Raw genomic sequence first — 16,961 nt, forward strand, 5'->3', positions numbered from 1 at the left:
TTTACCGTTGGGATGGTTTTGATGTTGGTGTGCTGTGCCTTTTCTTCTCCACACATAGTGTTGTGTGTTCCTTCCAAACAACTCAACCGTAGTTTCATCTGTCCACAGAATATTCTACCAGTAGCGCTGTGGAACATCCAGGTGCACTTTTGCAAACTTCAGACAAGCAGCAATGTTTTTTTTGGACTGTAGTGGCTTCTTCCGTGGTGTCCTCCCATGAACACCATTCTTGTTTAGTGTTTTATGTATCATAGACTTGTCAACAGAGATGTTAATGTGTTCCAGAGATTTTTGTAAGTCTTTAGCTGACACTCTAGGATTCTTCTTAACCTCATTGAGCATTCTGCGCTTTGCTCTTGCAGTCATCGTTGCAGGACGGCCACTCCTAGGGAGAGTAGCAACAGTGCTGAACTTTCTCCATTTATAGACAATTTGTCTTACCGTGGACTGATGAACATCAAGGCTTTTAGAGATACTTTTGTAACCCCTTTCCAGCTTTATGCAAGTCAACAATTCTTCCATCTCTTTTGTTCGAGGCATGGTTCACATCAGGCAATGGTTCTAGTAAATAGTAAACTCAAATTTTGTGAGTGTTTTTATAGGGCAAGGCAGCTCTAACCAACATCTCCAATCTCGTCTCATTGATTGGACTCAAGGTTAACTGACTCCTGACAATTAGCTTTTGGAGAAGTCATTAGCCTACGGGTTCACATACTTTTTCTAACCTACAGTGTAAATGTTTAAATTATGTATTCAATATAGACAAGAAAAACAATGTGTGTTATTAGTTTAAGCACTTTGTCTATTGTTGTGACCTAGATAAAGATCAGATCAAATTTGATGACCAATTTATGCAGAAATCCAGGTAATTCCAAAGGGTCACATACGTTTTCTTGCCACTGTATATCGTATCGTCTTGACAATCACATTCATTTTGCGCTAGTTGGCTGTACCTGCACGAAAATTCCAGTAGTTTTCCTTCATAGCTTGTTCTCCAAACGTTTTTCAGCACTTTTATTTCAATGATTGATCAAAACTCGTTTGCGCATGGGTCTCTCGCCTCTCTGCAGCAGACATAAGCCATATTTTTGGAACATCAAATCGCAATAAAAATCACAGTATCAAATCACAATACATATAGAATCATGAGAATCCCAATACATATCGTATCGGCAACTAAGTATCTGTGATAATATCGTATCGTGAGGTCCCCCAGCCCTATTGAATAGGCTTTGTAATTCATGACGCCTCAGGTGTAATTCTGATATTCAACCACCAGATGGCACAAAGCATCAGTCTTGACCAGAACGTGTCTACACTCCACTTGTGTAAACTGCAACATGGCTTTGGGAACAGTACCAGAGGAAAATCTACTGACTCTTCAATCCAACAGTGATGTCAGCATGAAACGACTTTCCTTATTCTAACTGTTAACCACATACCACCTCTGAGTCACACAGATAGACACCAGTGGTGTAAAGTACTTAAGTAAAAATACTTTAAAGTACTACCTAAGTAGGTTTTTGGGGTATCGGTACTTAACGATTTATATTTTTGACAACATTTACTTCACTACATTCCTGAAGGAAATAATGTACTTTTTACTCCTTACATTTTCCCCTGACACCCAAAAGTATTTCTTACATTTGGGATGCTTAGCAGGACAGAAAATTGTAAAATTCACACTTGTCAACAGAACCTCCCTGGTCATCCCTACTGCCTCTGATCTGGCGGACTCACTAAACAAATGCATCGTTTGTAAATGATGTCTGACTGTTGGGAGTGTGCCCCTAGCTATCTGTAAATAAAAAACTGTGCAGTCTGGGTTGCTTAATAATTGCTTAATAATTTTTTAATTATTCATACTTTTACTTTTGATACTTAAGTATATTTCAAACCGAATACTTTTAGACTTTTACTCAAGTAGTAATTTACTGGGTGACTTTGACTTGAGTCATTTTCTATTAAGGTATCTTTACTTTTACTCAAGTATGACAATTGGGTACTTTTTCCACCACTGATAGATACACACAGCAGATGAACAGCTCCTGTGTTTTTATTTTTAATAGAAAAACAAAAAGTACTGAAAATCAAATGAAAAAGGAACGATCCAGTAATGATGACAGAAGAACGTTCAGGGCTTTGTCTCCCAGGCAACCACACCTCTTTTCCTTTAAATCTCACTTCTCACTTCCATGAAAAGGCGGTGTGTGTGTGTGTGTGTGTCAACAGAGGGTGACTCCACGCTGCCAGTAAGCATCAATACTGCTGAGTTGAAGAGAAGTGGAGGCTGGGCTACCAATGCAGAGGAAAGAGTAATAAACACAACAAGTGAACATGAAGAAGTCCAGCAGCAGAAACCCACAGCTGCTGGTTCCAACATTCACCCAAAACCCTCAACATCACAGCCTATTAACATACTTACATAACACGCGGCTAAAGAACGACAGGAATACAATGGCATATGTGTGTGTATGAGTCTATCTGCATTTGTCTGTGTGTATCTGAAAGTATGAGTGTGCACTTCTGTGTCTGCATCTATGAATATGAAGTGGAGTGTGTTTCACATAGCCAGGGTCTGGTATATTAGCGTTGAGGGTATATTTAAGAGGACAGGTGTAGTGACACAGGAACTCTGACCTATAGAGCTGTAGCCTGCAGGAGGTGATGCACTATGATAGAAGCCAAATAATAATAATTTAAAAAAAAAAACATTAAAATAAACCAAAAATAATGAACTGGATCAACATAATAAAAAAGTCCTTCAAAAAGGCAGGAGTTCAGAATTTCAAAATAAGCCACTCACTGACTCTTCTTTCTCTTATTAAAATATCTAGATTTTTCTTTCCCTCCCTCCCTCCCTCCCCCTACCCCTTCCCTCTCTCGGATCCTCTCTGGCCCACTGCAGCAGCGAGCCTCCGTGATGGGGGTTATGGAAGTACCACCCCCTCCCCAGCACCCCTCTTTCTCTATCCACATCTCTGCTCCTCACAGGCAAAGCACAGTAGTCAGGGCCATGGAGGGTGGAAGCCAGGAGGGTGTCTCCCAGACTGCCGTAAGGCTCATTCTTCCTCTGTCCGTCCTCCTTCTCCATGTTGTAGTGATGAGGGGGTGGTATACACAAAGCTGGACCAGGGACCACAGTACAGTTCACTGGGGTGGTAGTTGGGATAGAGGGGAGGGTCTCTCCATAGTCCTGCAGGGCAGTGAGTCCACATGTCCGTTTGTCTGTCTCCATGTGCATCTCTCCATAGTCCTGCAGGGTAGTGAGTCCACATGTCTGTCTGTATGTCTCCTCGTTCGTCTCTCCCTCCAGTAATCCACTCAGGGGCCCAATGGGACGACAGCCAAGAGGGGGGCAACAGTCTTTGAGAATAGCTATCCATCGCTCTTTCACACACCAAAAACCTACATGCTCACACAGACACATACAGAATCACATACAAAGGCAGTGGAACATACACACACTGATTCAGACGAACATGCACTCGCACACACTCTGGGAGGCTCTCTGTAGGGGGTTGAGTCAGGCCTTGTTTGCTATGTCCCATCCTCTGCCTCTTCTTCCTCTGAACAGTAGTCCAGTCCCTGTGGGCACACCACAGATGAGACAGAAGAGAGTGATGAGGCAGGACAGATAGCATCGCCGTAGGATAAATGGAGACGTTAGATAAGACAAGGGTGAGTTGATAGGACTAAAGTAGTCTTTTAAAGTCCTAATCTGAATGTATCTCAATTTGAAGTATTTCCTTCCTGTCAGAGTTGGCTTTTAGCAGCCCCCAATCTCACAGGAGACTGTCTCTTTAAAATGTTCAGGTCCTGCTGGCTGGTCCCTCCCGCTCTACCCCCCCTCACCTTCTCAATCTTCTCATCCAACATCCTGAAGAACTCCTGCTGGCTCTCTGATGTGTGGATACTGTGAAAGAAAGGGAGAGAGTGAGAACGAGGGAGGGAGGGAGAGAAAGTGAGAACGAGGGAGGGAGAAAGAAAAGGAAGGAGGAAGTTAGAGGGGGAGGAAACGGGAGGCAACAAACACACCACTAGAATTTTCCATTACACCCCCCACACAGGACACACACACACAGTTCTAAACCCCAGCTTCGGCAAGAGCCTTCGTGGTTGTGGAGGAATTTGAATAATCATTTTATGGAGTACTCCCAACAAAGGTCTATAATCCAAATGCAAACTAAATACAGCTCCAGCACCCATGCTAATCCACTCACAATGTCACCAAACAGAAACAGAGCCACAATACATGTCTGGAAACAAAAGACACTAGCCACTCAGCTCCCAGCTCCACTACAGCGATAACACACTGATTTAGTCACACTGCCTGATACCATTTATGAATACATATAAAAAGCGCAGCAGTGATTGTTAAGTAACACCAATGACTAGCTGGTAACATCAATACCACATTTCATTATTACTCACTTTGTCCTGTTGGCGTTGGCTCCAGAGCCTTCTTTGTGCGGTTTCCCCCTGTACTGTAAAGAGGTCTTCTCCTGAAACACACAGATCAGCTCATAGTTCTGACCCCCGACACTATACACAGAGCCCCCCGAACCCCAATCTGCCCATGTAGCAGGCCTGGGGGGAGAACATCTCCCTGCCCTACCAGCCAGGGCCCTAAGGTTGGAAACATCCGTCCCCTGCTGTGTTGTGTGTCCTTATGGTTAAGGGGACTGACAGGTCTGTGGCGGGAGGTAAGAGTTACCAGGCCCAGCTGTGGCCCTAAGGCTGGGAAGAGACAGGCTGCCTACCCCTGCTGCTGGAGCCTTGGTGCTGGGAAGAGACAGGCTGCCTACCCCTGCTGCTGGAGCCTTGGTGCTGGGAAGAGACAGGCTGCCTACCCCTGCTGCTGGAGCCCTGGTGCTGGGAAGAGACAGGCTGCCTACCCCTGCTGCTGGAGCCTTGGTGCTGGGAAGAGACAGGCTGCCTACCCCTGCTGCTGGAGTCTTGGTGCTGGGAAGAGACAGGCTGCCTACCCCTGCTGCTGGAGTCTTGGTGCTGGGAAGAGACAGGCTGCCTACCCCTGCTGCTGGAGCCTTGGTGCTGGGAAGAGACAGGCTGCCTACCCCTGCTGCTGGAGTCTTGGTGCTGGGAAGAGACAGGCTGCCTACCCCTGCTGCTGGAGCCTTGGTGCTGGGAAGAGACAGGCTGCCTACCCCTGCTGCAGGAGCCTTGGTGCTGGGAAGAGACAGGCTGCCTACCCCTGCTGCTGGAGCCTTGGTGCTGGGAAGAGACAGGCTGCCATGTAGATGTAGGCCTCATGCATGAGAGCCTGGTTTGCCCTGCTCTTGCCTGGACCCAGACGCTGGCTGGGATGCTAAAAGGGACTGACCAGGGGAAAAACCTCCTCACAGGCCTGGATCATTAGAGGTGCTGGCTGTGCGTTGGAGGAGCACGGCATGCCAAGGGTCTAGCATGTTTTAAACTAGGAGCTGCCTTCTCCACAGCCGTCAGATCACTCTGCTACTGCGGATGTTCACTACATGCATTTCATGGATATAAATCTATTTGTTGGTGTGTGTGCACTTTGACTCGGCAGGATTAAAATGTGCGTCTGTGAGAAACAGTCCCCTGTGAGTAGTTCCCGTTAAGCTTTCTAAAAAGAGTAAAAGTCACTTCTGAAAATGACATTTGTTCTGCTGCATGTTTTAAGCCAGCTGTCGCATATGTTGAAACTAATGTGACTATGACGACGGCAGCACATTCACAACAATGGTGGAATAGAGAGACACTGAAATGACAAATCAATCAATAGTTGGGTAGGACTTTCATTCCTCTCGACTTTTGATTCCTTTCCTTCAATCGTTACCTCATCCAAAAGGGTGTGCACTTTTTCCCCGGGTTATTTTATTGTTTGTAGGAAAGAATAAATCGTAGCTATTGCTCACAAAATATAGGCCATGAAGGAAGGGGTTAAAACAGCCTTTAGTGAAACTCCCACATTCCATACAGGCCTACATGTTGTCTCTACCTGCTCGGGAGGCACCGTGGCTGTGTGTGTTGGGTGGGGGGGGGCTTCTGTGGACGGGTGCATTTAGCACAAACGCTGTCTGTTTGCATGTGTTGATTGAATGTCAAAGAGGACGGTGTGTTTTCTGTGTGTTGATGAACAGTCAGACTACGTGTGTGTGTGTGTGTGTGTGTGGTCGCTCCTCTCTCACCAGGTTCTCCTGGTTGCGTGCGTTCACCCGGTCCTCCTCTCCACGCATGTACTTCACCTCCTCCACTCCCTTCATCTTGTACTCGTCTGTACGGAGAGAAAAACAGAGAGAACAGTTAGATAAATAAAACTACTCCTGCATACGAGTGGCCCTGCACATACACAGAGAAACCCCACCCAACAGTGGACAGAAAAACAGGCAACTATATTCCTGAGAAGATATCCACAGTTCTGATAAAGCAGCACACGCACATCAGCTGGATTCTGTGTATTTGGCCCCCTCTCTGAAATAGACTCATAAGACTGATAGGAAGGAGTGGGAGGTTGGGATGTACAGTCAGTCTATTTGAATTGTCTCTGCAGTCTGTATGCTGTTCTAGTCCTTCTCCTCTCACCGTCCCACACACTATTCATCGCTCTCTCCTCACACGGTCTCACTCACTCCATCCTCTTCATCTGTCTCTGCTTCAGTCCCTCAGACGCAGCATCCTCCCTGACACCTGTATCACCTGTGTGTGTGTGTGTCACACTGTGCGTCATCAGTGTGAAAGACAACATCAGATCAGACACCCTAGAGGGCAGACAGGCCTAACTATGAGGAGAGACGGGGGATGGAGATAGAGGGAGGAGAAAGAAAGCGTAGTTCTCTTTTGCTTCCTGCCTGGGGAATGTAAACATGCCAGAGCGAAGCAGCCCGCCTGATCACGCCTACACACACTACCTCAAACAACACCGTGAATCAACCATCAGTCACTGTGGCTTAGTAACAGAGACAGGTAACAGGAGGAAACATGACTAACACTGAGCAGACATTAAGGGCACATGAATACATTAAGAATGAACCTATAAGGACAGAGGAAAATGACTATATTGCATGGATATTAAAAAAAAAAAAATCTATTCTCATCTGTCTTCTTTTAGCCTGATCCCAGATCTGTCCAGGTATGTCCTTGTATGGCATGACAATAACAATAACAGGCAGTTGGCTAAAGCACATAGATCTGGGACCAGGTTGCCTACATTTGTCCATATTGAAGTGGATGTGTGTCAGTGAGTGTGCGTCTCCACTGGCACGGACTGTGACAGACGGTGGGGTGAAAACAGAGGCGACAGGGCTGCTTGCTTTGTCTTGATGATGATAGGGCCATTTTAGGGACAATGACAGAGAAAGCGATTCTATTTTGAGAAAAACTGATTCTCTAATGTGGACATGTTTCTCATTAGGAGCTGGAGCTCTGTGTCGACCTTTAAGAGCTGACTGAGTGGCTGTGTGTCAGTTGGAACTAGTGTGTGTGTCAGTTTGAGCAGGAGTGTGTGTCCATTCCCAGTCAGGCTGAGTGGAGTGGTCAGGGCAGGCTGTCACTCTGTCCTTTCTGCAGTCTGCCAGTCAGAGCCCCTGCCAGGTCAGGCTGCCTGGCTCCCTCCCTCCCTCCCTGCTCAAACTCTGTCTCCACAGGACTGAAGCAGACATAACATTTACACTAACCCTGCCCTGTCTGATAGAGAACGACCGATTATGGTCCGAGCCGATATATCGGGCCGCTATTGGCCTTTTGTCTATCAGGCCTTCTCTATCGGCTTTGCCGATCGACCATCTACATAGCAAAACTGCTGCTATGCCAGTCACCACTCACCGCCTGAGCCACGAGCACTGCACGATGCCGTGGAATGTCTAGCTGGGTCTGGGACCAAAAGGCTTCTCAACAGCTTTTACCCCCAAGTCACAAGACTCCTGAACAGGTAATCAAATGGCTATCCGGACTATTTACATTTTGTCCCGCCCCCACTTTTACACTACTGCTACTGTCTGTTTATCATATATGCATAGTCACTTTAACCATATCTACAAGTACATACTACCTCAAATCAGCCCAACTAACCGGTGCCTGTATATAGCCTCGCTACTTTTATAGCCTCGCTATTGTATATAGCCTCGCTATTGTATATAGCCTTGCTACTGTATATAGCCTTGCTACTGTTATTTTTCACTGCCTTTATTTCTTTACTTACCCATTGTTCACCTAATACCTATTTTTTACTTAAAAATTGCACCGTTGGTTAGAGCCTGTCAGTAAGCATTTCACTGTAAGGTCTACACCTGTTGTATTGGGCGCAGGCGACATAAACTTTGATTTGGGAAAAACCAGCAGCAGCATGCTAGCTCGTTCTCCAATAGAAAGACCAGCAGCAGCATGCTAGCTCGTTCTCCAATAGAAAGACCAGCAGCAGCATGCTAGCTCGTTCTCCAATAGAAAGGTGCAGTACTGAGAAACGGATTAACAGACTGACCAAAATCCAACTCCTGTTGCAAGTATCAGTTTAGTTTAATCCAGTGATAATAAGGCTCGTGCTGACGTGCCTGGACATGCATGCAATAAGCAAGCTAGCTAGCTAAGCAGAAAGCTATGTGACCTGTTAGCAAAGATTACAGATAACTAACCCTTTCATCTGATGTGTTAGCTACTATGCTAGCAAGCTGGCTAGATTAGTTGTTTTGAATTTCATCCTGGCTGATACTTTTTCCAGATCACAGATGACTGAAAATAAGCATCTGTGATCACAAATCATGACATTGGACCCACTTGAATAGATGTTCATTTAGATTGTCAAACTAACAGTGCCTATATGATGTCCTTCCATACAGTTGTGACATGCTGGAGTGATGCTTCTATGCAAATGTTGTTGATCAGTACGCTAATATACACAAGAGCGTATAAAACAGTAGGAGCACTTTGCTAATATTGAGTTGCACCCCCTTTTGCCCTCAGAACAGCCTATATTCGTCGGAGCACGGACTTCAAGGTGTCGAAAACGTTCCACAGGGATGCTGACCCATGTTGACTCCAATGCTTCCCACTGTTGTGTCCAGAAGGCTGGATGTCCTTTGGGTGGTGGACCATTCTTGATACACACAGGAAACTGTTGAGTGTGAACAACCCAGCAGCGTTGCAGTTCTTGACACTCAAACCAGTACGTCTGGCTCCTACTACCATACCCTGTTCAAAGGCACTTAAAATATTTAGTCATGCCCATTAACCATCTGACTGGCACACACCCAAGCCATGTCTCAATTGTCTCAAGGCTTAAAAATCCTTCTTCAAATGGTCGCCTCCCCTTCATCTACACTGACTGAAGTGGATGTAACAGGTGACATCAATAAGGGTTCATAGCTTTAACCTAGTCAGTCTATCATGGAAAGGGGTTCCTAAAGTTTTGTCCACTCAGTGTAAGTCCCACATGGAAGACAAAACAGATTGTTTGTCATCTGTAGCACCATTGACTCAACTGATCAGTCAGAATAAGCTCAATAACTCAATGTAATGCACACACTCCTATTGAATATGCAATCACCTGTATTGTGAGTAGGCTAATGCCATCTTAAATGTACCCAGTTTATCAAGAGATGTATCATTCAAATAAATAAAATGGGTTGGTTACCTAACAATATACTATGTCGGACCAGGAATCATTACTGCCCTGCAAGCCCGCCTGGCCAGGTAACAACACTGTACTCCACTATTTTCCTAGCCACTTCGAAATGAAAGGGGCTTATGTGATCTCATACTAGAAGAGACTATTACTCTCATTTTACTTACAGCTTAAGACTAAAGAGGATGTTTCTTATGCACACGTAATCTATACTGTACAAAAATATAAAACGCACCATGTAAATTGTTGATTACATGTTTCATATGCTGAAATAAACGAAGCCAGAGATTTTACATATGCGCAAAAGCTTATTATTTAGCTTAACATTTTGCACACATTTGTTTACATCCCTATTAGTGAGCATTTCTTCTTTTCCAAGATAATCCATCCCCCTGACAGGTGTGGCATATCATGAAGCTGATTAAACAGCATGATCATGACACAGGTGCACCTTGTGCTGGGGACAATAAAAGTCCACTATAAAATGTGCAGTTGTGCCACAACACAATGCCACAGATGTCTCAAGTTGAGGGAGCGTGCAATTGGCATGCTGACTGTAGGAATGTCCACCAGACAATTAAATGTTCATTTCTCTACCATAAGCTTCCCCTAACATTGTTTTAGAGAATTTCGCAGTACGATCAACTGGCCTCAACCGCAGACCGCATGTAACCACGCCAGCCAAGGACCTCCACATCCGGCTTCTTCACCTGCTGGATCATCTGAGAGCAGCCACTCGGACATCTGATGAAATTGTGGGTTTGCAAAACTGAAGAATTTGTGCACAAACTGTCAGCAAATCTGCACGCCCGTCGTCCTCAGCAGGGTCTTGACCTGACTACAATTCGGCGTTGTAACCGACTTCAGTGGGCAAATGCTCACCTTCGATGGCCACTGGCACGCTGGAGAAGTGTGCTCTTCACGGATGAATCCCGTTTTCAACTGTACCGGCCAGATAGCTCTGAAGCGACGTGTACAACAGCGTGTTCCAGTTGCCGCCAATATCCAGAAACTTCGTACAGCCATTGAAGAGGAGTGGGACAAAATTCCACAGGCGACAATCAACAGCCTGATCAAGTCTATGTGAAGGAGATGTGTTGTGCTGCACGGTCACCAGATAGTGACTTTGTTTATGCACACACCCATCTTTTTTTTTAAGGTAGAGTGCGTTTGGGATGTATTCAGACCCTTTGACTTTTTCCACATTTTGTTACATTGCAGCCTTATTCTAAAATGGATTAAATCGTTACCCCTCTCATCAATCTACACACAATACCCCATAATGACAAAGCAAAAAGAGGTTAAGACATTTTTGCAAATGTATAAAAGAAAAAAAGGTACTGTGTCGAAGCACCTTTGGCAGTGATTACAGCGTTGAGTCTTCTTGGGTATGATGCTACAAACTTGGCACACCTTCTCTGCGGATCCTCTGAAGCTCTGTCAGGTTGGATGGGGAGTGTTGCTGCACAGCTATTTTCAGGTCTCTCTAGAGATGTTCAATCGGGTTCAAGGCTGGGTTCTGACTGGGCCACTGAACGACTAGAGGTCGACCGATTATGATTTTCAACGCCGATACCGATTATTGCAGGACCAAAAAAAGAGCCGCTGCCGATTAATCGGCCGATTTCTTTTTGAATTTATTTGTGATAATGACAATTACAACAATACTGAATGAACACTTATTTTAACTTAATATAATACATCAATAAAATCAATTTAGCCTCAAATACATTAGCACGAAAGTGCTGTCTGAATGAATGCTTACGAGCCTGCTGGTGCCTACCATCGCTCAGTCAGACTGCTCTATCAAATCATAGACTTAATTATAACATAATAAACACACAGAAATACGAGCCTTTGGTCATTAATATGGTCGAATCCGGAAACTATCATCTCATCTCGTGGAGTGCAATGTAAGGCAGGTGGTTAGAGCGTTGGACTAGTAACCAAGGTTGCAAAAATTAATCCCCCCTGAACAAGGCAGTTAACCCCCGTTCCTAGGACGTCATTGAAAATAAGAATGTGTTCTTAATCTGACTTGCCTAGTTAAATAAAGGTGTGTAAAAAAAATAAAAAATAAAAAGCATTATAAAAAATAAAATATTCGGCAAATCGGTACCCAAAAATACCGATTACCGATTGTTATGAAAACTTGAAATCGGCCCTAATTAATCGGCCATTCCGATTAAATCGGTCGACCTCTATGAAGGACATTCAGAGACTTGTCCCGAAGCCACTCCTGTGTTGTCTAGGCTGTGTGCTTAGGGTTGTTGTCCTGTTAGAAGGTGAACCTTCACCCCAGTCTGAGATCCTGAGTGCTCTGGAGCAGGTTTTCATCAAGGATCCCTCTGTACTCATCTTATCCTCAATCCTGACTATTCTTCCAGTCCCTACCACTGAAAAACATTCCCACATCATGATGCTGCCACCACCATGCTTCACCATAGGGATGGTGCCATGTTTCCTCCAGACATGACACTTGGCATTCAGGCCAAAGAGTTCAATCTTGGTTTCATCAGACCAGAGAATCTTGTTTCTCATGGTCAGAGTCTTTTAGGTGCCTTTTGGAAAAATCCAAGCGGACTGTTGTGTGCCTTCTACTGAGGAGTGGCTTCCGTCTGGCTACTCTACAATAAAGGCCTGATTGGTGGAGTGCTGCAGAGATGGTTGACTTTCTGAAAGGTTCTCCCATCTCCACAGAGGAACTCTGACAAAGTGACCATTGGGTTCTTGGTCACCTCCCTGACCAAGGCCATTCTTCCTAGATTGCTCAGTTTGGCCTGGAGGCCAGCTCTAGGAAGAGTCTTGGTGGTTCCAAACTTCTTCCATTTAAGAATGGTGGAGGCCACTGTGTTCTTGGGGAGCTTCAATGTTGCAGAAATGTTTTGGTACACTTCCCCAGATCTGTGCCTTGACACAATCCTGTCTCAGAGCTTTACAGACAATTCCTTCGACATCATGTCTTGGTTTTTGTTCTGACATGCACTGTCAACTGGGTGTGCCTTTCCAAATCATGTCCAATCAATTTAATTTACCACAGGTGGACGCCAATCAAGGTGTAGAAACATCAAGGATGATCAATGGAAAGAGGATGAACCTGAGCTCAATTTCTTTTCTCCTAGCAAAGGGTCTGAATACTTATTTACATAAGGTATTTCTGTTATCACTGTCATTAAGGGGTATTTTATTTGTAATAAATTAGCAAACATTTCTAAAAACCTGTTTTCACTGTATGGGGTATTTGTGTGTAGACTGATGAAGAAAACAATGTATTTAATCAGTTTTAGAATAAGGCTGTAACGTAACAAAATGTGGAGAAAGGGAAGGGATCTGAATACACCATCAGATGCATATCTGTATTCCCAGTCATGTGAAATCCATAGATTAGGACCTAATTAGTTTATTTAAGTTCAGTCATTTCATTAGATGAACTGTACCTCAGTAAAATCTTTGAAATTGTTGCGTTTCTATTTTTGTTCAGTGTAAAATCAGTTAGATACGTCCTGAATTACATGATGTAGTGAGCTGCGTGAGGATTCATATTGCAGTCGCAGTTCTGAATGTCCATTCAACAATAGCCCCATAGCGACTATATATAAACTACAACACAACCAATACACCCACTCACAACAGTCTGGCCCACTACAAATCAAATCGTACAACTGCAACTAGACAACAAGTGACGTGCTAAAACAAACAAGGCAACACACTTAATCAGAAAGTGTTGCTATTTTCTCTCATTCCCCCAGTGTTTGTGTAAAGGAGCTCAGCCTTTCCTGTTGTGTGAGTAAGGTATTGATGGATGGAGGAGGGCAGGGAGCCGTGACCCAATGCTGCGATAAGGGAGAGAGGAAGGAAAGGGAGGGGGAGCGGAATGGAGGGAGTCGTTGAACAGCCGGGAAGGACATGGAGAAGAAGAAGGGAGATGTTTTAATACAGAGAAGGAGAGGAAGGAAGGAAGACAAGAAAGTGAGGCCCTGGAGAGGAAAGGGAGGAGGAGATAGATGAACCGAGAAGGGAAAAAGAGAATCTTTCATTCACGTCATCGTCCTCTCTCAAAGAATATTTCCCTTCCTCCTCCAATCAAGTGTCACGATGCAGCCATTCCTTAAAAGAAAAATAGGAGTGACTAATAGGGGGAGGGTCAGAGTGACAAGGGGGAGGGTCAGAGTGACAAGGGGGAGTGTCAGAGTGACAAGGGGGAGGGTCAGAGTGACAAGGGGGAGTGTCAGAGTGACAAGGGGGAGGGTCAGAGTGACAAGGGGGAGGGTCAGAGTGACAAGGGGGAGGGTCAGAGTGACAAGGGGGAGTGTCAGAGTGACAAGGGGGAGGGTCAGAGTGACAAGGGGGAGGGTCAGTGACAGGGGGAGGGTCAGAAAGAAAGTCAAAAGGAGAGAGAGAGGCACAAAGGTCAGACCAATGACTATGGGTCCAACAGAGAGAGGGAGGGCGTAGAGAGAGTAATAGAGGGAGGGAAAGAGTGATAGAGAGCGAGGGAGGGAGGAATATAGTGATGGAGAACAGACCGATGCCTCCCGTGGCTCGTCATCTGCCATTTCCGGTGTGGGTATTCCAGCGTGTTGCTCCTAATTCTTAATCTGTCTCTAATCCCTCATCCCATCTCTCTAATCCTAGCCACAGCACCCAGCCTGCCCAGCAAGCAGCTATAATTGATGCTGTTAACTAGATACACTTTCTTAACCCTCTCTCTCCATGTCCAAGCTCTAGTGTCCGTAGTGTAGTGGTTATCACGTTCGCCTAACATGCGAAAGGTCCCCGGTTCGAGACCAGGCGGAAACACATTTTCAAAAAGTTAATAGTAGTGTTAATCTATGGCCAATGTGTGAAAATAAACAAACACATAAATACAGTATTCATGTGTTGCACAATTGTACCATTATTGTTTTGGGCCTTCCCTGTAGCTCAGTTGGTAGAGCATGGTGTTTGCAACGCCAGGGTTGTGGGTTTGATTCCCACGGGGAGCCAGCACAGAAAAAAATTTAATAAATAAATGTATGAAATGAAATGTATGCATTCACTACTGTAAGTCGCTCTGGATAAGAACGTCTGCTAAATGACTAAAATGTAAATGTAAAATGTAAAACATGAAGTACTAAGAGGACAGAACACCAAAACCACTCAGCTATCCTAGATGCTACTGCACCAAGTAGTATTCACACAGGGTAGGAGGGAGGAAGAGGATGGGTAACATGACACATATTGATGTTTTCTGTGTCAGCAACTTGGCATTCATTTATAAAATCTATAGCCTGATGTACTCATTTAAAAACAGTCAGACTAAAAGGTGGAATAGTTAAGCTGCCCTTGTAGAATAGAGATTGGGTATAGAGCGAGACCAGAGGAGAGGTAACACAGATAACATAGCCAACAGGCCAGTGTGTGTGGAGTGGACACGCTACAGACGTGTAATTCTACGGGACACGCTACAGACGTGTAATTCTACGGGACACGCTACAGACGTGTAATTCTACGGGACACGCTACAGACGTGTAATTCTACGGGACACGCTACAGACGTGTAATTCTATTTCTACGGGACACGCTACAGACGTGTAATTCTATTTCTACGGGACACGCTACAGACGTGTAATTCTATTTCTACGGGACACGCTACAGACGTGTAATTCTATTTCTACGGGACACGCTACAGACGTGTAATTCTATTTCTACGGGACACGCTACAGACGTGTAATTCTATTTCTACGGGACACGCTACAGACGTGTAATTCTATTTCTACGGGACACGCTACAGACGTGTAATTCTATTTCTACGGGACACGCTACAGACGTGTAATTCTATTTCTACGGGACACGCTACAGACGTGTAATTCTATTTCTACGGGACACGCTACAGACGTGTAATTCTATTTCTACGGGACACGCTACAGACGTGTAATTCTATTTCTACGGGACACGCTACAGATGGGGAAGATGTTCTACAGGTAAAGGAAGCCTGGTCAGCAGCTGCCATAGAGTGGAGAGAGATTAGACAGGAAGGTGTATATAGAGAGGGCTACAGGTGCGGCTGGAATGTAGAGGGTGTACTTTATGGTACTGTGTACTTTATGGTACTGTGTACTGACCGGTGAAGAGGTCTCCGTTGCTGTAGGCCTTGCCCCGGCCCTCCTCATCGCTGGGCACGGCCGACACCTGCTTAGCAGAGGTGCAGCCCATCGCCTCACTCTCTGGCTCCTCTCCTCATCGCACTCTCACCTAGAGACGGATAGAGGAGAGTGGAGGTGGGTAGGAGGAGAGAGGAGAGAGTGGAGGTGGGTAGGAGGAGAGAGGAGAGAGTGGAGGTGGGTAGGAGGAGAGAGGAGAGAGAGGAGGTGGGTAGGAGGAGAGAGGAGAGAGAGGAGGTGGGTAGGAGGAGAGAGGAGAGAGAGGAGGTGGGTAGGAGAAGAGAGGAGAGAGTGGAGGTGGGTAGGAGAAGAGAGGAGAGAGTGGAGGTGGGTAGGAGGAGAGAGGGGAGGTGGGTAGGAGGAGAGAGGGGAGGTGGGTAGGAGGAGAGAGGGGAGGTGGGTAGGAGGAGAGAGGAGAGAGAGGAGGTGGGTAGTAGAAGAGAGGAGAGAGAGAAAGTTAGAGTCCATAGCAGCGGTTGACAGAATTCCATTGGTTGACACAGGCATTGTATTTGAATGATGACTGGGAGAAAGCTACACAATCCCAACCTCTGAGCCTGTCACTGAGGAGAAGTGTCAGTCACACACACAATGTCACAGACACAGAGTATCAGACTGTCAGTCACGGGCAATATACTGTCACAGACAGACTGTCAGGAACACACACATACACAATATTGTCACAGGCATAAAGGAAAACACTGTCAGAGACACAGCATGGCAGCATCAGCCACCACCAACACCTAGAAACCCAGAGACAGACACAGAGATACAGAGACAGACACAGAGATACAGAGACAGACACAGAGATACAGAGACAGACACAGAGATACAGAGACAGACACAGAGATACAGAGACAGACACAGAGATACAGAGACAGACACAGAGATACAGAGACAGACACAGAGATACAGAGACAGACACAGAGATACAGAGACAGACACAGAGATACAGAGACACAGAGACAGACACAGAGATACAGAGACAGACACAGAGATACAGAGACAGACACAGAGACAGACACAGAGATACAGAGACAGACACAGAGATACAGAGACAGACATACAGAGATACAGAGACAGACATACAGAGATACAGAGACAGACACAGAGATACAGAGACAGACACAGAGATACAGAGACAGACACAGAGATACAGAGACAGACACACAGATACAGAGACAGACACACAGAGATACAGAGACAGACACACAGAGA

At 45.4% G+C, this 16,961-nt stretch overlaps 1 protein-coding gene across 4 annotated transcripts in view; it reads right to left on the minus strand.

The window, feature by feature from the left end:
• Window positions 1-2,040: 2,040 nt before the first annotated feature.
• The window catches only part of LOC106613825 (uncharacterized protein C1orf21 homolog), a 42,425-nt gene continuing 27,504 nt past the window's right edge, over window positions 2,041-16,961 (minus strand). For all 4 annotated transcript variants that reach the window (XM_014216475.3, XM_014216473.3, XM_014216472.3 and 1 more), the window contains 5 exons: window positions 15,705-15,834; window positions 6,174-6,259; window positions 4,435-4,505; window positions 3,856-3,916; window positions 2,041-3,588 (listed from right to left, as the gene is read on the minus strand). In XM_014216475.3, coding sequence (XP_014071950.1) covers window positions 3,541-3,588; window positions 3,856-3,916; window positions 4,435-4,505; window positions 6,174-6,259; window positions 15,705-15,795 — 357 coding nt within the window. In that variant the 5' untranslated portion in view covers window positions 15,796-15,834 and the 3' untranslated portion in view covers window positions 2,041-3,540. The remainder of the gene's footprint in view (window positions 3,589-3,855; window positions 3,917-4,434; window positions 4,506-6,173; window positions 6,260-15,704; window positions 15,835-16,961) is intronic.

The sequence above is a fragment of the Salmo salar genome, chromosome 10 (genome assembly GCF_965601325.2).
Source record: "Salmo salar chromosome 10, fSalSal1, whole genome shotgun sequence".
Classification (NCBI taxonomy): domain Eukaryota; kingdom Metazoa; phylum Chordata; class Actinopteri; order Salmoniformes; family Salmonidae; genus Salmo; species Salmo salar.